The sequence below is a fragment of the Salmo salar genome, chromosome ssa04 (genome assembly GCF_905237065.1).
Source record: "Salmo salar chromosome ssa04, Ssal_v3.1, whole genome shotgun sequence".
Taxonomy (NCBI): Eukaryota; Metazoa; Chordata; class Actinopteri; order Salmoniformes; family Salmonidae; genus Salmo; species Salmo salar.
The window spans coordinates 77,533,488-77,554,224 of NC_059445.1; the positions used below are offsets into that span (position 1 = coordinate 77,533,488).

At 43.8% G+C, this 20,737-nt stretch overlaps 1 protein-coding gene across 1 annotated transcript; it reads right to left on the reverse strand.

Annotated features, from left to right (window-relative positions):
* Nucleotides 1–2,730: 2,730 nt before the first annotated feature.
* grxcr2 (glutaredoxin and cysteine rich domain containing 2) lies at nt 2,731–19,368 on the reverse strand. Its single transcript, XM_014198063.2, has 3 exons — nt 18,968–19,368; nt 4,489–4,698; nt 2,731–3,729 (listed from the first exon to the last, which is right to left on the reverse strand). The coding sequence occupies exons 1-3, from the start codon at nt 19,319–19,321 to the stop codon at nt 3,553–3,555; spliced, it is 741 nt and encodes a 246-aa protein (XP_014053538.1). The 5' UTR covers nt 19,322–19,368; the 3' UTR covers nt 2,731–3,552.
* Between the last annotated feature and the right edge of the window lie 1,369 nt (nt 19,369–20,737).

Below are 20,737 nucleotides of genomic sequence, written 5' to 3' on the forward strand. Positions count from 1 at the left end.
AGAACACCGGAAGAAGAATTGTAATTTTATTACCATAGTGAATTGCTGTAAAGTTTGTTTGTGTCAATTAATGCCTTAAGGGATGGGTTGCCAAATGGCGATTTGACACGAAAATACAATTTTATTCATTCATTCATTCATTGTAATGTTGTAGGCCGCATGTTTTGCACCAGAATCTTATGTTCTCTCCGTGCTTTATCATGGTTTGAACTATGTGCATAATTCCAGTCCATCTAATACAGTATAACACAATACAGTACGGTAATACAGTTCACACTAAAAAAGATTAGCCTACTGGAGCTAGTTTCATTTATTTACCCAAGAGAGCATATAATAAGCTACATCTATGGGCTTTTCTGTTTTTCTGTTGTGTGTAATGTGCAGTAGCCTATATCATATATGTATTGGTTAACGGCAAAATCATTTGGGCTTTTTTAGGCTTGGGCTCATTAAATGTCATTAATAATGTATGGCTCATCAGGCTCAGATAGCATCAGGTTTTACTTTTCATGCTGATCAAAGCTCCAGACATTTCTATGTTTTATAATGCTTTTGAATGACACTTCTGGTTTTGGCGGGAAATACAGGGTTACCCCGGGATGGAACATTTTGTAAAATACCCAGAAAATATTCAACCATAACATCAGGTGACTTGTTGTCATGTAGGCCTACACATCGAACACTTTCCTATCAGTGGAGGCTGCCGAGGGGAGGATGGCTCATAATAATGTCTCGAACGGAGTAAATGGAATGGAATAAAACATTTGTTTTTTATGTATTTGATACCATTCCATTCCCTCCATTTCTGCCATAAAACTCCATTCCAGCCATTATTATGAGCCATCCTCCCCTCAGCAACCTCCACTGTTTCCCATGTAGCCTAGACGTTCATTAATAAAAAAGTACTTTACCTAACCAACAGTCTTTTTGTCTCAAAATTGCATTCATGGGAACTTGGTGTTCTGCCAATAAAGTAGTTCCTTACCAGCAGTGAAGAGGTTAAACGCTAGTGGCTATCATACCTGTGTTGTGTATCGATATGACCACCTCTCAGGCAGCGAAGCACAAACAATTAACCGGGGAGCAGGCTAGCCCTCTGATCTCTCCACCATACTCGTTCTGACATCATAAAGAGACCTGTCAAAATGTTGGCGCTACCCTCGCTCTCTCTGCCCTCCTGTGTTGTCATTTTGCGCAACTGAAGCTGCCAAACTAGACAAAGTTGGATGTTTGAAAATCCACTTCTTCAAAGCAGAAGCCAAGTCTGACAGGCACTGGTTTCTGTACAGTCCCTTTTTGCATTTCAAGATGGAGTGGATTTACAGTAATTTACAGTTGCTTCAGACATTTATGATCAACATTTATCATCCAGATTTGATCATTTTAGGGGGAAAACGTGACAAGTTTGAATCCTTGAGATGTTCAGAGTACCTTTCTCAACTGCTTAGATAATGTACAGTGTATGTGTGTAGCCATTTGCATTCCACAATACTAGGTGGATTATACTCTGGATAACACAGAGGTTATGTCACCCAAAGAGTGGTTATGAGGAAATAATTATGAGAAATATATTCAGTTGTATACTGATAGATCTTTTCTTATTCTCAGCTTCCTCAAACAGTAGGCCTACAAGTTCAAGAGCTGCGTAGCCTATTACGGTATCACAACATGTCATGTAACAACATCAAGTAACCACGTCATCATGTACCTTGTAACAACAAACTTAACACCATATCGGTCTAATGTAACAACAAATAGTTAAGGGTGTGCTGTGGTTCGTATTGCTCTCAGTGTTGAATTACTGACTGTTATTTTCAATTGCTCTGATTCGCTGGGATCCTCAGAAGACCACTGTGGATAAAATGAAAGGAGAACCACCAAGACAGAGGTCAATCTAATGAGCGCTATATCTGCTGAATGAAAACGGCTGCCAGCCAAAAGGTCAAAGTTGTGTGTACAGCAAACAACAAACAAGGCCTCAGAGGACTATCATAAGAAACATAAGGGCCAATTTTTTTTTCTCCAAGAAACTAGTCTGAGCGGAGTCTCTTTGGCCACATTCCAGCACAAACACAACCATATTTAAATGTTCAGTACATTCTGAAGTCTTTTTAATAACATGCCATCTTTACATGGGTCATTTGAAACTTTGCTTCACACGTGCATGAGCTATCTGATTATCACCAGCGATAAGGAAGGCTGTAAACTTGTGAATATTTACCCACTTCACACTTTTCTATGTGTGAATAAGGAAGGTGTTGCATACACATAGTTTAGCCAATTGAGAACAGAAGGAAACCCTCACAAATAGAGCATAATGACATCTTCCGATGTTGGGTTATAAACAGACTACATTTGGAGAGAAAAAACTCCATATAATGACTGGAAATTATTCATGAACGTTCAAATGAACTGGAATAACTTGGAATGTGAAATGAGCAGCACAGTTCACGAATGCACACAGCACATGAACCCAAGCGATCTACCATCTGATGAGAGATTTCCAGCTGCCAGTATTCCTGTTCTGATATGAAAGGCTGAGGGTTGAACCTCGCAGGATTATTGAAGCTAGCGCTCCATGCCGCAGGATGGATCCATGTAAGAGCAGCAACTCAAAGCTTTGATGCAGTACTATCCCCCACCCCACACAGGAGATGAGAGAGAACGAACGAGACCAGCTCTTTGGAAAAAGATAGGAAAGAAAGCATTTTTGTGACTATGGTTAAGTGTGTGTTCAGCTGAGATAAAGCCAAAAAGAAAGCCACAGCAACAACTGTATATCTGCTAACTTATCTCAGGGATATTTGCTGAATCACTCATCATGTATCTCCATTTTCTACTAGTAAAAACAGATATTTGGGGGTATAAGCATAGAAATAGAATGAATAGAACGGGCTTGGAACCTCTAACCCTGGCAATTTGAATGGACACCCATTCTATTAATTCTGTTTCTATGAGTATAAGTAGATTCCTTCATTGACTAATAAGAAGAACCAATGAAAATAAGGCATGTGTACATTTTATTCATTCTCACCAAGACAACTCTGGAAGCAATTACCTCAGCATTAGGAAGATAAAACACTAATTCATTTCTTTCTACCTCCAGAGCTGCCCAAAAGCCTCTCCATAATTTATTGAAAAGTCTTCCCCTCTCTCCAAATGAAAGCATCAATTAGCCTTATATATAGGCCTAACATGGGAGATAAAAGCGGATGATAGGACAGCTTCCCTTGTGGTTAAAATGCAATGGTTTGACATTATTTTAATTAAAATGATAAGTCATCATGAAACCAGTTGGAAGTTCATGTTATCTTTGCAGAGACTCAGATGCACAACCTACCACCAATAGGGTGATTTTGTTGTCTTATCATGTGTCTTTGTTCTCTATGGTTCCGCCAGCTGCACGTATGGTAGCCTCCTTCCCTTCCAACAATTGGATTCTGATTCCTTACAAAACATATGCAGTGCTCCCATAACCATCATAACCATTTTATATTACAGTGCTATTACATCAGTAGAGACAATGGGCACACACACAGCCAGTGGTTGGTGTTATTTGGAACAGGACTGGCACCTCTCCAGTCCATCAGGGTAGCAGGCCTGGCATCGCAGCACACTGATAGACTCATTGAAGCGGTTGGCCAGCATGGACAGCTTGCTGCCATGGCATAGAGAGCATGGGGCACAGCCCGAACCTCCACAATGCTGGCAGCCAGACACTGCATCCTGCTGGAGGCACACACACATACACACAGTGTCACTAACAACCCAGAGAAACACTGCCACCAATGTCAACTCAAATGACATATCATTACTAATGAATCCAACAAAATGGTAGAAAAGTACAAGTAAAAAAAGATGACCTGGGTCCAAACAGAGAATGTTAAAAAGGCAACAAAGAGAGAGAGAGAAAATGAAATATTAGAAAATATGGGGAGGCAGAGGAAATGAGAAACCCAGTGAGAGAAAGAGAGATGAGTTAGGAATGGAAAGTCAAAGAGAGAGAGAGGAGAAAGAGTGAGGGAGAGAGAGAATGGGGGGAGCGAGGGGGAGAGTGAGAGGGGGGAGCGGGGGGGAGAGAGGGAGGGAGGGGGAGAGCGAGAGGGGGGGAGCGAGGGGGAGAGCGAGAGGGGGGAGCGAGAGGGGGGGAGCGAGGGAGCGAGGGGGAGAGAGGGAGGGAGGGGGAGAGCGAGAGAGACTGAGAGCGAGAGGGGGGAGAGAGGGGGTGAGGGAGGGAGAGAGAGGGAGAGCGACAGGGGGAGAAAGAAGGAGAGAGTGCAACTGGCAATCAGTTGAAGAAGCGACCATGGGGAATTACTGAGAGTATCCCGGCTCATAAATGGCAGCAGAGAAACTGAGTAGTCATCACTATCTGTGCAGTCAGTAGGCAGAGATGGGAGACCATGTGGTTAGAGAGAGACAGAGAAGGGGATAGCATTGCTGAAGCACATTAACACGGTGCAAGGTGTTCTGGTCAGGCATTTTTACCCCGTCCTGTGGATGTGTGCTCTGCTCCTCCCCGTGAGCACAGAGTGCTTTGGGCCTCCTCTTGCCCCCTCTGTTACGCCCCTGTGAGTACTCGTCCACTCCCCCCGGGGTCTGAGGATGTCGCCCCGTCCCTTCTTCCCTCCGAGGGGCCCGGATGATCCGCAGATTGCTGGTGTAGATTATTATCTTTCCGAAGTCCAAAACTGAAGACTAGAGGGCAAACAAAAAGCATGGTCATGGTCTTTGATGTGCATTACTTAGTACAAAGTAGTTGATGTGTGTCTCTTTGTTAACAACAGAGGCGTCGCTCCTAATGGCCGGCGATTTTAATGCAGGAAATCTGAAATCCATTTCACCTCATTTCTACCAGCATATCACCTGTGCAATTTCAGGGGTGGAAAAACTCTAGATCACCTTCACTCCATACATACAAACGCATACAACGCTCTCTCTCATCCTCCATTTGGCAAATCTGACAATAATTCTATCCTCCAGATTCCTGCTAACAAGCTAAAACTCATACAAGAAGTACCAGTGACATGCCCAATACGGAAGTGGTCCGATGAAGTGGATGCTAAGCAACAGGACTGTTTCACTAGCACAGACTGGAATATGTTCCGAGACTCATCCGACGGCATTGAGGAGTTTACCACATCAGTCACTGGCTTCATTAATAAGTTCATCGACAACGACGTCCCAACAGTGACCGTACGTACTTATCCCAACCAGAAGCCATGGATGAAAGGCAACATCCACACTGAGCTAAAGGCTAGAGCTGCCGCTTTCAAAGAGTGGGACACTAACCTGAACGCCTATAAGAAGTCCCGCTACGCTCTCTGATGAACCATCAAACAAACAGAGCGTCAATACAGGACTAAAATCGAATCATACCACACAGGCTCTGATGCTCATTGAATGTAGCAGAGCTTCAAACAAGATGCCCAATTACATGAGCACACTAGACTAAATGCCTTCTATGCTCACGTCATGGCAAGCAACACTGAACCATGCGTAAGACTGTGTGATCACGCTCTCCGTAGCCAATGTGAGCAAGACCTTTAAACAAGTTAACATTCACAAGGCCGTAGGGCCAAATGGATTACCAGGATGAGTACTTAGAGCACCCACTGACCAGCTGGCAAGAGCTTTCACTAATATTTTCAACCTCTCTCTGACCCAGTCTGTAATACCTACATGTTTCAAGCAGACCACCATAGACCCTGTGCCGAAGAACTCCAAGGTAATCTGCCTAAATGACTACTGCCCCGTAGCACTCACATCTGTAGCCATGAAATGTTTTGAAAGGCTGGTCATGGCTCACATCAACACCATCATCCCAGACACCCTGGACCCACTCCCATTTGCATACTGCCCCAACATACCGACAGATGATGCAATCTCTATTGCACTCCACACTACCATTTCCCACTTGGACAAAAGGAACAGCTACATGAGAATGCTGGTCATTGACTACAACTCAGCATTCAACACAATAGTGCCCTCCAAGTTCATCACTAAGTTAAGGACCCTGGGACTGAACACCTCCCTCTGCGGATCCTGGACTTCCTGACGGGACACCCCCAGGTGGTAAGGGTAGACAACAACAGATCTGCCACGCTGACCGTCAACACGGGGCCCCTTAGACGTGCGTGCCTAGTCCCCTCAAGTACTCCCTGTTCACCCACGATTGTGTGGCCGCGCACGACTCCAACACCATCATTAAGTTTGTCGACGACACAATGGTGGTAGGACTGATCACTGACGACGATGAGACAGCCTATAGTCAGGAGGCCAGAGACCTGGCTGTGTGGTGCCAGGGCAACAACCTCTCCCTCAATGTCAGCAAGACAAAGGTGCTGATTGTGGACTACAGGAAAAGGAGGACTAAGCACGCCACCATTCTCATCGACGGGGCTGTAGTGGAGCAGGTTGAGATCTTCAAGTTCCTTGGTGTCCACATCACTGATCAATCATGGTCCAAACACACCAACACAGTTGTGAAGAGGGCACAACAATACCTCTTCCCACTCAGGAGGCTGAAAATATTTGGCATAGGCCCTCAGATCCTCCAAAAGTTTTAGAGCTGCACCATTGAGAGCATCTTGACTTGCTGCATCACTGCTTGGTATAGCAACTGCTTGGCATTCGACTGCACGGCGCTACAGAGGGTAGTGCATATGGCGCAGTACATCACTGGAGTCGAGCTCCCTGCCATCCAGGACCTTAAAACCAGGCGGTGTCAGAGGAAGGCCAAAAAAATGTCAAAGACTCCAGCCTTCTAAGTCATTGAATTAAAATACGGCGTCGACAGATAGGGCAGCCGTGCTTCTAGCTCCTAAGCAACTTTGCAGTATTTTGTTATTTTATGTATTATTTCTGACATTATTACATTTACATTAACATTTAAGTCATTTAGCAGACGCTCTTATCCAGAGCGACTTACAAATTGGTGCATTCACCTTATGATATCCAGTGGAACAACCACTTTACAATAGTGCATCTAAATCATTTAAGGGGGGGGGCGGGGTTAGAAGGATTACTTTATCCTATCCTAGGTATTCCTTAAAGAGGTGGGGTTTCAGGTGTCTCCGGAAGGTGGTGATTGACTCCGCTATCCTGGCGTCGTGAGGGAGCTTGTTCCACCATTGGGGTGCCAGAGCAGCGAACAGTTTTGACTGGGCTGAGCGGGAACTGTGCTTCCTCAGAGCTAGGGGGGCCAGCAGGCCAGAGGTGGATGAACGCAGTGCCCTTGTTTGGGTGTAGGGCCTGATCAGAGCCTGAAGGTATGGAGGTGCCGTTCCCTTCACAGCTCCGTAGGCAATCACCATGGTCTTGTAGCGGATGCGAGCTTCAACTGGAAGCCAGTGGAGAGAGCGGAGGAGCGGGGTGACGTGAGAGAACTTGGGAAGGTTGAACACCAGACGGGCTGCAGCGTTCTGGATGAGTTGTAGGGGTTTAATGGCACAGGCAGGGAGCCCAGCCAACAGCGAGTTGCAGTAATCCAGACGGGAGATGACAAGTGCCTGGATTAGGACCTGCGCCGCTTCCTGTGTGAGGCAGGGTCGTACTCTGCGAATGTTGTAGAGCATGAACCTACAGGATCGGGTCACCGCCTTGATGTTAGTGGAGAACGACAGGGTGTTGTCCAGGATCACGCCAAGGTTCTTAGCACTCTGGGAGGAGGACACAAGGGAGTTGTCAACCGTGATGGCGAGATCATGGAACGGGCAGTCCTTCCCCGGGAGGAAGAGCAGCTCCGTCTTGCCGAGGTTCAGCTTGAGGTGGTGATCCGTCATCCACACTGATATGTCTGACTGACATTATCAGCCCATACATTTCTTTGTGTTATTACATACAACTGGAAATAACTTTGGGATACCAGATCGGCGGTAACTCACCGGTATTAAAAGGCATTACGACCAGGAATTCGACTTTCCCGAATTGAATCCTTTGTTCGTACTCCCCAGGGCAATTTAGCTGATTCCAGAGACTGATCCAAAATACAGCCAGCGGAGAAGAGGTATTTGGAGTGGACTCTTAGTCCGACTCAGGAGGCGCGCACACCACCCACCGCTTCCGAGTATATTACTCGCTAATGTTCAGTCTCTGGATAATAAAGTTGATGAGCTCAGGGCAAGGATCTCCTTCCAGAGAGACATCAGGGATTGTAACATACTCTGTTTCATGGAAACATGGCTCACTCGGGATATACTGTTTGTGTCCGTACAGACAGTTGGGTTCTCAGTTCATTGCACAGACAGGAATAAAGATCTCCCCGGAAGAAGAAGGGCGGGGGTGTATGTTTCATTATTAACTGAACATGGTGTGATTGTGATAACATACAGAAACTCAAGTCCTTTTGTTCAGCCGACTTAGAATACCTCAAAATCAAATGCTGACCGTATTACCTCCCAAGAGAATTCTCTTCGGTTATAGTCACAGCCGTGTATATTTCCTCTCAAGCCAATACCACGACGGCCCTCAAAGAACTACACTGGACTCTATGCAAACTGGAAACCACATATCTGGAGGCCGCATTTATTGTAGTCAGGGATTTTAACAAACCTAATCTGAGGAAAACATTACCGAAGTTCTACCAACACATTGACTGTAGCACTCGCTCTGAGAAAACATTGGACCACTGCTACTCAACTTTTCAAAATGTCTACAACGCCCTCCCCCGTCCCCCTCCCTTTGGCAAATCTGATCACGACTCCATTTTGCTCTCCCCTTCCTATAGTCAGGAACTCAAACAGGAAGTACTGTGCTACGGACTATTCAACGCTGGTCTGACCAACCGGAATCCATGCTTCAAGATTGTTTTGATCACGTGGACTGGGATATGTTCTGGCTAGCCTCTGAGAATAATATTGACGAATACACAGATATGGTGACTGCGTTTATCAGAAAATGTATATTAGATGTTGTACCCACTGTGACTATTAAAACATACCCAAACCAGAAACCGTGGATAGAAGGCAGCATTTGCACAAAACTGAAAGCGTAAACCATCGCATTTAACCATGGAAAGGTAACTGGGAATATGGCCGAATACAAACACTGTAGTTATTCCCTCCGTAAGGCAATCAAACAGGCAAAAGGTCAGTACAGAGACAAAGTTGAGTCGCAATTCAACAGCTCAGACACGAGATGTATGTGGCAGGGTCTACAGACAATCACGGACTACAAATGGAAAACCAGCCACGTTGCGGACACTGACGTCTTGCTTCCGGATAAGCTAAACACCTTTTTCGCCCACTTTGAGCATAACACAGTGCCACCGACGCTGCAAGCTACCAAGGACTGTGAGTTCTCCTTCTCCGTGGCCAACGTGAGTAAGACATTTAAGCGCGTTAACCCTCGCAAGGCTGCCGACCCAGACAGCATCCCTAGCCGTGTCCTCAGAGCATGCGCGGACCAGCTGGCTGGAGTGTTTATGGACATATTCAATCCCTCTCTATCCCAGTCTGCTGTCCCCACAAGCTTCAAGATGTTCACCATTGTTCCTGTACCCAAGAAAGCAAAAGTAACTGAACTAAATGACTATCGCCCTGTAGCACTCACTTCTGTCATCATGAAGTGCTTTGAGAGACTGCCCTATCCCATCTGGACAAGAGGAATACCTATGTAAGAATGCTGTTCATTGACTATAGCTCAGCATTCAACACCATAGTACCCTCCAAGCTCATCATTAAGCTCGGGGCCCTGGGTCTGAGCCCCGCCCTGTGCAACTGGGTCCTGGACTTCCTGACGGGCCGCCCCCAGGTGGTGAAGGTAGGAAACAACACCTCCACTTCGCTGATCCTCAACACAGGGGTCCCACAAGGGTGCGTGCTCAACCCCCTCCTGTACTCCCTGTTCACCCACGACTGAGAGGCCACACACGCCTCCAACTCAATCATCAAGTTTGCAGACAACGCAACAGTAGTAGGCCTGATTACCAACAATGACGAGGCAGCCTGAGGGCCCTGGGAGTGTGGTGCCAGGAAAATAACCGCTCACTCAACGTCAACAAAACAAAGGAGCTGATCGTGGACTTCAGGAAACAGCAGAGGGAGCACCCCCCTATCCACATTTACGGGCCGCAGTGGAGAAGGTTAGAAAGCTTCAAGTTCCTCAGCGTACGTGACAAACTGAAATGGTCCACCCACACAGACAGTGTGGTGAAGAAGGCGCAATAGCGCCTCTTCAACCTCCGGAAGCTGAATACATTTTGGCTTGGCACCTAAAACCCTCACAAACTTTTACAGATGCACAATTGAGAGCATCCTGTCGGGCTGTATCAACGCCTAGAGGGTTGTGCGGTCTGCCCAATGCATCACTGGGGGCAAACTACCTGCCGTCCAGGACACTTACAGCACCTGATGTCACAGGAAGGCCAAAGAGATCATCAAGCAGAACAACCACCCGAGCCACTGCCTGTTCACCCAGCTATCATCCAGAAGGTGAGGTCAGTACAGGGTCATCAATGCTGGGACCGAGAGACTGAAAAACAGCTTCTATCTCAAGGCCATCAGACTATTAAATAGCCACTACTAGCACCTTAGAGGCTGCTGCCCTATATACATAGAGTTGAAATTACTGGCCAGTTTAATAATGGCGCACTAGTCACTTTAATAATGTTACATATTTTGCATTACTCATCTCATATGTATATACTGTACTCTATTCTATTCTACTGTATTTAAGTCTATGCCGCTCTGACGTTGCTTGTCCAAATATTTATATATTCTCAATAATATTCCTTTACTTTAGATCTGTGTGTATTGTTGTGAAATTGTTAGATATTACTTGTTAGATATTACTGCACTGTAGGAGCTAGAAACACAAGCATTTCGCTACACCCGCCATAACATCTGCTAAACATGTGTATGTGACCGATACAATTTGATTTGATTTGATTTCTCTCTGCTACCGCACGGCAAGAAGCATTGACCCTTTTTTGCACAAACTTTTTGGCCTCATCACATTGGCTGCTGCTACTGTTTTCCATCTGTCACTGTATTCCTAGTTATATGTACATATCTACCTCAATTACCTCGTACTCAGGGGCGGACTGGCCATCTGGCATTTCGGGCAAATGACAGATAGGCTGGTAAATTGTTTGCCTAGTGGGCCTGTCTAAACTAGTTATTTTTGCACAAAATTATCCTTATCTGGTTAATAATGGGGGCCTGTCATGCCAAATACTCCCCCCCGCATCACAATGGGATTTAATGAGTTAGCAGACTCCACTTATAGTTATACATCTGTCATATTGAGGTGTCTAGCTATAAATTAAATCTGATCAATCAAATGGATAGGTGTAAGCAATTTTGGTAATTCCAAATGCCCTTAACTAGGTGTCTTTGCTAGACAGAGAAAGAGAGGGGGGGAGAAAGTAAGAAAGAAAGGATGAAAGTGAGAGAGGGAGAGAGAGGTGGGAAAAGAGTGTAAGTCAAAGAGAGAGATACAGAGAGAGAAAGACAGCAGTGGAAATGTACTTAGACTTGAGTATTTCAACAACTCTTCTCTTCCAACTTGTTAGGCAATCATATGTACCTACGGGGGAAGGCCGTGCTGACTGAGATGCATGCTGGCCATTTCGGAGTGAAGCGCATGATTCTTTTATAAAAAATAATAAAAAACTGTACCCCCTTTTTCTCCCCAATTTCGTGGTATCCAATTGGTAGTAGTTACTGTCTTGTCTCATTGCTGCAACTCCCGTACGGACTCGGGAGAGGCGAAGGTCGAGAGCCATGCGTCCTCCGAAACACAACCCAACCAAGCCGCACTGCTTCTTGACACAATGCACATCCAACCCGGAAGCCAGCCGCACCAATGTGTCGGAGGAAACACCGTACACCTAGCGACCTGGTCAGCGTGCACTGCGCCCGGCCCGCCACAGGAGTCGCTAGTGCGCGATGAGACAAGGATATCCCTGCCGACCAAACTCGGACGACGCTGGGCCAATTGTGCGCCACCCCATTGGGCCTCCCGGTTGTGACAGAGCCTGGGCTCGAACCCAGAATCTCTGGTGGCACAGCTAGCACAGCGATGCAGTGCCTTAGACCACTGCGCCACCCAGGAGGCCCGTGAAGCGCATGTTTGCCAAATTCTTCTGACGGGGAATTGTCAAGGAGGTGGACAGTTGGGCAAATGAAATAACCTTTTGTTTATCAATCACATTCTATTATATATGAATTTATTATGATTTCAATGAATGTCATATCAGAGAGTACACAATGTTTCAATTTTACACTTTTTGCTTAAGGTCAGTACCCTGTCTAGCCTGCCAGAAGTTTGAGAGGGTGAAGACTGTGGCGCCGGAGTTGAAGCCCATCAAAGTTGTTTCACCATGGCATATGATTGGTAAGTGTCCCAATTCAAATTTTGCCCTGATATGTTGTTTTGTAATGGTTGCTTTACTTGACCACAGCAGAGTTCAATATTATAGCATGTGTGTGTGTGTCAGTATGCTTTCAAATATGAAAAACTGCATTCTGTATGACACAGATACGGGTAAGAATAAAGTAATCTTCTCTCTAACACTTCAAATGTTATGGGTGGACCTCATCGGACCCTTCACGAAATCCAGGAATGGCAACAGCTAGTGTCTGACGGTGACCGATCGCTTTACCAAGTGGGTGAAGGCAATACCCATTAAGGTCAGTAAAGGAAGAGTATGTGCTTAACTCTAAATTCCCTTCTGTAATCCATTAAAAAGGGTGCATGGAACCAAAAATAGATATTTGTTTTGTTGTTTTGTATGATACCTATCAAGTACGAGACTGACGAGGCCACCTCCAAGGCAATGATAGACATCTTCAACACCCATGGTTCTCCTGAGGTCACCTTGAGTGACCGAGGTCATGAACGCTGGAACAAGGTACACATGTTATAGGTAATATTCTGTCAACAATGGTTTGTTTTATTTATTATTTACAATTAGTTTTTTGATTTTCCATGGTACATAATCTGACATATTTCAATATCTTACATTGTCAATAGATATCCCTTTCCTACCCTTTCCTCCAGGTTTGGTGAATGGACCAACCAGACCCTCAAGACTGCCATGGGCAAGTCCCTTGATTGGTACCAGGAAGGGTGGGAGAACAACCTGAAGCTAATTCTCTTTGCACAGAACAACAGCATCCAGCCCGCCAACGAGTTCGGACACAAGCCGCAGCTGTTGACTGAAGTAAACAATGCAATTGTATATACAGTTATTGTATTTACTGTAGTCTTTCAAATTTGTCATGAGACTTAGTGTTGTTGTTTGTCTATTGCTATTTTTGTAAAACGTACTTTCAGATCACTGAAACCACACCTGATGTGGTGGAAGTTGTCAAACCAGATCAGAACGCCTTCGATGACCACCTTCGGACACGGATTGAAAAGGATGTGGAGGTTTTTGACCAGGTAAAAATGATTGTCCGCTGTTAATTTATTTTCTGGCCCTGCAAGAAATATGTAAGTAATGTATTTGTAATATGAAATATAATTGCATTTATTCCTGTTATCAATCAAGGTGAGACTAAACATGTACAAAGCACATGAGAAACAGAAGGAGAGCTACCTGAGCAGAATCAAAAAGGGGACCAAGTGCTACTACATCCAGGCGAATTACTTGGTTTGGAAGAAGGACGAAAGGACGAAAGGAAGGCGAGACCTAGGAAACCTCGCTGCTCTTTCATTCTAGCTGGGGTCATCATCTGTTAAAGTAAATAGAAAACATTTCAGACTAACTATTTGCATTTGATAACAAAATAACATGAAGCTAGTTTGAGTTTCCATAACACTGATATTTTTATCTTTGTCGTCTTAGGGTTAACCTCGGTGGAAGCCAACGAGCAATTGGAGCAGTTGGTCGGTCGACCACCGGAAGAACTGACGCCCTACACTTCGTTGAAGCTCAATAGACAAGGTATGTTAAGCTTTGGTTGCCATTCGAGAAAGCAATAAATCGTAGTTATGCTGAGCTTATGAAAATGTATCTCTTCAATTTACCTCTCGAAATGAGTTTAGGACCATTGACTGTCCGAGTCCCCCAGGAGGTACAGTGGCAAGAAAAAGTATGTGAACCCTTTGGAATTACCTGGATTTCTGCATAAATTGGTCATACAATTTGATCTGTAATTCATCTAAGTCACAACAATAGACAAACATAGTGTGCTTAAACTAATAACAGACAAATGATTGTTGTTTTCTTGTCTATATTGAATACATCATTTAAACATTCACAGTGTAGGTTGGAAAAAGTATGTGAACCCCTAGGCTAATGACTTCTCCAAAAGCTAGTCGGAGTCAGGAGTCAGCTAACCTGGAGTCCAATCAATGGGACGAGATTGGAGATGTTGTTTAGAGCTGTCTTGCCCTATAAAAAACATTCACAAAAAATTTGAGTTTGCTATTCACAAGAAGCATTGCCTGATGCGAACTATATCATACCTTGAACAAAAGACATCTCAGAAGACCTAAGATTAAGAATTGTTGTTACAAAATTATCTCTAAAAGCCTTGAAGTCCACGGTAAGACAAATTGTCTATAAATGGAGAAAGTTCAGCACTGTTGCTACTATCCCTAGGAGTGGCCATCCTGCAAAGATGACTGCAAGAGCACAGTGCTGAATGCTCAATGAGGTTAAGAGTGTCAGCTAAAGACTTGCAGAAATCTCTGGAACATGCTAACATCTCTGTTGACGATTCTACGATACGTAAAACACTTAACAAGAATGGTGTTCATGGGAAGACAACACGGAAGAAGCCACTGCTGTCCAAAAAAACATTGCTGCACATCTGAAGTTTGCAAAAGTGCACCTGGATGTTCCAAATATATTCTGTGGACTACCGTTCAGTTGTTTTGAAGGAACACTATGTGTGGAGAAAAAAAGGCCCAGCACACCAACATTAAAACCTCATCCTAACTGTAAAGTATGGTGGAGGGAGCATCATGGTTTGGGGCTGCCTCAAGGCCTGGACAGCTTGCTATCATCGACGGAAAAATGAATTCCCAAGTTTATCAAGACATTTTGCAGGAGAATGTTAGGCTATCTGTCTGCCAATTGAACCTCAGCAGAAGTTAGGTGATGCAACAGGAGAACAACCCAAAACACAGAAGTAAATTAACAACAGAATGGCATCAAAAGAAGAAAATACGCCTTCTGGAGTGGACCAGTCCTGACCTCAACCCGATTGAGATGCTGTGGTATGACCTCGACAGCAGTTCAGACCAGACTTCCCAAGAATATTGCTGAACTGAAACAGTTTTGTAAAGAGGAATGGTCCAAAATTCCCCTGACCATTGTGCAGGTTTGATCCGCAACTACAGAAAACGTTTGGTTGAGGTTATTTCTGCCAAAGGAGGGTCAACCAGTAATTAAGGGTTCACATACTTTTCCCACCCTGCACTGTGAATTTTAACACGGTGTGTTCAATAAAGACATGAAAACGCATAATTGTTTGTGTGTTATTAGTTTAAGCAGACTGTGTTTGTCTATTGTTGTGACCTAGATGAAGATCAGATCAAATTTTATGACCAATTTATGCAGAAATCCAGGTATTTCCAAAGGGTTCACATGCTTTTTCTTGCCACTGTATCCCATGCACCAGAACCAGTGAGTTCGGATCAGTCTGATTCACTGTGCTCTGAGTCAAGGGTGGGACCAGCTTGAGGTAGTCTATACGTTCCAAAAGTCTTGAAAAGTACATACAGTTGAAGTCGGATGTTTACATACACCTTAGCCAAACACATTGAAACTCAGATTTTTACAATTCCTGACATTTAATCCGAATAAAAATTCCCTGTCTTTGGTCAGTTAGGATCACCACTTTATTTTAAGAATGTAACAAGTCAGATTAATAGTAGAGAGAATTATTTATTTCAGCTTTTATTTCCCACATTCCCAGTGGGTGAGAAATTTACATACACTCAATTAGTATTTGGTAGCATTGCCTTTACATTGTTTAACTTGGGTCAAACATTTCCGGTAGCCTTCTACAAGCTTCCCACAATAAATTGGGTGAATTTTGGCCCATCCCTCCTGTCAGAGCTGGTGTAACTGAATCAGGCTTGTAGGCCTCCTTGCTCGCACACGCTTTTTTAGTTCTGCCCACAAATTTTCTATGGGATTGAGGTCAGGGCTTTGTGATGGCCACTCCAATACTGGTACTACTTGTATAAAGCCTAGTTATTGTTACTCATTGTATATCTATTACTACTTTTATTATTATGTGTTTTACTTTTCTATTATTTCTCTCTACATTATAAGTAAGCATTTCACTGTCAGTCCACACCTGTTGTTTATGAAGCATGCGACTAATAACATTTCAATCGTTTTGATTTGATAGACGGACTTGAATAAAAATGTCTGTTTTAGTGGTTAATACCTGTGTGATAAAATACTAATTGCGTGTTTACTTTTTACTGTCGCTTTTTAAGTGTATTCATTTGCTATTCAGCGGACAACTTGACAACACTCCGAGGGCCTTTGTAAGTCTACAATCATAAACTTTTTATTGGACTGTGTGATACTTGCCTTAGTCTTTTAGTCTTTTCATTAAAAGTAGTTTGGAGAAATATGACATAGTAATAAAAGTAAACATCTTATGCTTTTCGTATTTTGTTCAGTCTGAACTTCACAGGACAGACTAAAGTAAAGACATTTATCCTGACTGGCTCCAGAGAATGAAACACTGAAGATGTGACTGTTATCTGATCAGCTGATACTTTATTGCTGTATTGCCACAATATTGTACACACATTAAGGTTGGTAAATAACAGCATAAAACAAAAACATTGTTTTGTCCTTCATTTTAACAGTTTGATAAGCTATAGCCCAACAGCTCATATGATATAATGAAATGCTTTGCAATTCTGCATAATTAAAATTGTACAGCCTTTTCATTTACAGGGATGGACACTCTTGAATGTCTTAATTATAGGCTACCCCGACTTTCTCTGTTTCTTACTTCTATCATGTTAAATATTAGCCATCACTAGGCCTAATAACCACATATTAATTTGCCAATGTAGTTTGCCAATAGCCTTCCCTGTAGCTCAGTTGGTAGAGCATGGTGTTTGCAACGCCAGGGTTGTGGGTTCGATTCCCACGGGGGGCCAGCACAGAAAAAAAAATGTATGAAATGTATTCATTCACTACTGTAAGTCGCTCTGGATAAGAGCGTCTGCTAAATGACTAAAATGTAATGTACTGATTGTTCCCTTCAGTTGCTATAGCCATTGTTTCGTTAACCTTAATTTGCTTCCTCTGTAAACGTTGACACGGCGTGTGGTTGTTGCTGAGGATCATTAGTAACAGTTGATAATATAAAAAAAAGTAATGCAGGGTAATTCAATCATTATGGACCGGAGCGCAGACCAAGCCATAACAGTTTGAACCCGACACATGGCTCAATACTTGGTTGTGTCATCCACAGTTCCATGGTTAGTGCAGGCAATAGACGAGGGTATAACCTACTAGTGTACACTATTCTCCCTATTATAATTCTATGTACACTCATCTTCTAACATTACCATGGGTTAAAGAACTGAATGTGGCAATTTTCTGAATGAATCAAACCACCGTTTTCTTTCTTTTGTGTGTAAAGGCTCTCCAAACCTGTTTTTATGATTCATAAACACGTTCCTAAACCTAAATAATCTAATAATTTATCTACAAATTGTTGCTGAAATGGAGATGAATATGCATATATTTAGATGTATTTTATTTTATTGATCCCTAATATTCTGAAACCGTTCTCTCGATATATTCTAGTCTGTCGCCAAATTTCTAACTGAAAGGTACTCCGTATTTAAATGGTTGGCTTAAGATAAATAAGTGTACTGAAACCCTATTGAATGGCCAGCAAGTGGGAGGGTTTTCAGAGATTTACATTTACATTTAAGTCATTTAGCAGACGCTCTTATCCAGAGCGACTTACAAATTGGTGCATTCACCTTATAATATCCAGTGGAACAACCACTTTACAATAGTGCATCTAAATCTTTTAAGGGGGGGTTAGAAGGATTACTTTATCCTATCCCAGGTATTCCTTAAAGAGGTGGGGTTTCATTTTATTCAGAGCTCGCAAGATAGCCACACCTGCAGAGTGCATTACGTAACTGAATAAGCTAACACGGAACCCATCGTGCATAAATGTATTTTGTCCCCCCACACCAAACGCGATCACGACACGTAGGTTAAAATATCAAAACAAACTCTGAACCAATTATATTAATTTGGGGACAGGCTGAAAAGCATTAAACATTTATGGCAAATTTAGCTAGCTAGCTTGCACTAGCTAGCTAATTTGTCCTATTTACCTGAAATGCACAAGGTCCTCTACTCCGCCAATTAATCCACACATAAAAATGGTCGACTGAATCGTTTCTAGTCATCTCTCTTCCTTCCAGGCTTTTTCTTCTCTTGACTTTATATTGCGATTGGCAACTTTCATAAATTAGGTGCATTACCGCCACTGACCTCATTCGTCTTAAGTCACCCACGTGGGTATAACCAATGAGGAGATGGCACATGGGTACCTGCTTCTATAAACCAATGAGGAGATGGGAGAGGCAGGGCTTGCAGCGCGATCTGCATCAGAAATAGAACTGACTTCTATTTTAGCCCTTAGCAACGCAGATGCTCGTTGGTGCGCGCGAGCAGTGTGGGTGCAATAATTGAATAATATAGATTTCTACATTTATTTTGCAACGCTTGCGCATGCGACTCGAGCGGTGTAGTCAGCCTGTAAGTCTGAATCTCAAATACTGAGAAGTGAATAGGAGAAGTGAGTGCATTTCCTAAGTCTGAATCGGCCCCTTAGATTCTAATCGGCAAGCAGACACACACCAGGATAGAATACATTACTGATCTAAGACAATTAACCATGCATTACAAAGGCAATGAAAGCAAATAGGGGTGTGGTGAAGGTTGTGTATTGTGCTACAAATCAACAGTTTCATAGCATGGTTTTTCAACCAAGCCACAACTACTCACATTGGGGACTCCCTCCGGTGTATCGCTGTGGGCAGAGGGTCTGTAGTTAGCCCCCCCCCTGTAGACGTTGATCCTCTGGGCCATCAGTCCGGTAGGGGGGTACAGACTCTGGTCCTGCATGTCCTGGAAGCCACAGAGCTGCTCCATCTCCAGGTGTCTGGGCATCTTGTGGCTGTGGAAGCTGTGGGGGTATTTCTCCTCTGGGCTGTCCAGCTCCTGGCCATCCTCGTACACATGCTTCAGCACCCTGCCGCTGACCGACGAGGCCAGCTTGAACCTCACCTTTCTGGGTTTGCTGTCATACAGCTGATCGCTGTCATACCGCTTGTCTAGTTTCCTCTGGAGCTCCTCCATGGTTCTCCTGCTGGAAGATGTGACTTTGAGAATCTGCCTGAGACCCTAAGGATCCTATATACTGTACCTACCTGAATAAGGAGCTGAAATGATACGGGGAGTGTTCCATGGACTGCTTGAGATCAGCCTACCTCTACCTGCTGTCTGTCTTTAGCTACCACAGCTGAATTATTCAGTGTCAGATCGTATTCACTAAAGGATAATGGGGAAACTGAGACCATATCATCAAATAATCATGTTTGCAGGAGTAGTGGAGTGTTGCTAAAAGCAAGAATTGTGGGCATGGAGCAGAGTGTGAATTACGGGGGGCCCAGGGGGTTCTCAGGCCCCCTGAATGAGACATGAATCCCCCTAAATGCAACACAGTATAACTGGGGAGGGGGTCCTCTAAATAATGCTAATTTAACCATTCTCCTATTTGTTTAAAATGCAATTTCTACTGCTACATTTACATTTTAGTCATTTAGCAGACGCTCTTATCCAGAGCGACTTACAGTAGTGAATACATACATTTCATACAATTTAATTTTTTTTGCGTACTGGTCCCCCGTGGGAATCGAACCCACAACCCTGGCGTTGCAAACACCATGCTCTACCAACTGAGCCACACGGGACACGGGACTGCGGGACTGCTACAGAGGTACATATTATTATAAAATAAAAGCTTATCCAAATTAAACAAACACCCTCAACCTCTGAGTCATGGTTTAAAACATTTTAATTTTTTTGTGGCTGCATCCTGGAACAGTCCCGTATTTCAGCCAAAGTTTATTGGTTGCGTACACCGATTTGCAGATGTTTATGCAGGTGCAGTGAAATGCTTGTGTTTCTAGTTCCAACAGTGCAGTAATAATACCTAGTAATACAAAACAATATTTACCAATCCAAAAAAGATTAAAGAAAGAAATTAAGAAATATCAGAATGAGCAATGTCAGGGTCCAGAATATAAATATACACTGAATGTATAAAACATTAGTAACAACTTCCTAATATTGAGTTGCACACCCCAACTTTTGCCCTCAGAACAGTCTCATTTCTTCGGGGCATGGACTCCTCAAGGTGCCAAAACGTTTCAAAGGGATTCTGGCCCATGTTGACTACAATACTTCCCACAGTTGTGTCAACTTGGTTGGATGTTCTTTGGGTGGTGGACCATTCTTGAATACCAAATACTGAGAAGTGAGTATAACGACTTGGAGATTTCTTGTAGAAAATGCCAGTGGATGGTCTCTGAACAGCGGGAGGGGGCTTCAAAGGCCCCTGGATTTGGGTGGGGTAGGCTTTGAGAGACTCATGCCATTTGTTGGGCTTGAAGGCTTCGACACCTCTCATTTCACACCTCAGTGCTAATTGAAGTTGTATCTGGTCTGTCTCAGTTCCGGGTTGGATGGTGTCTCCAGGTCCCTGCTGTTTGT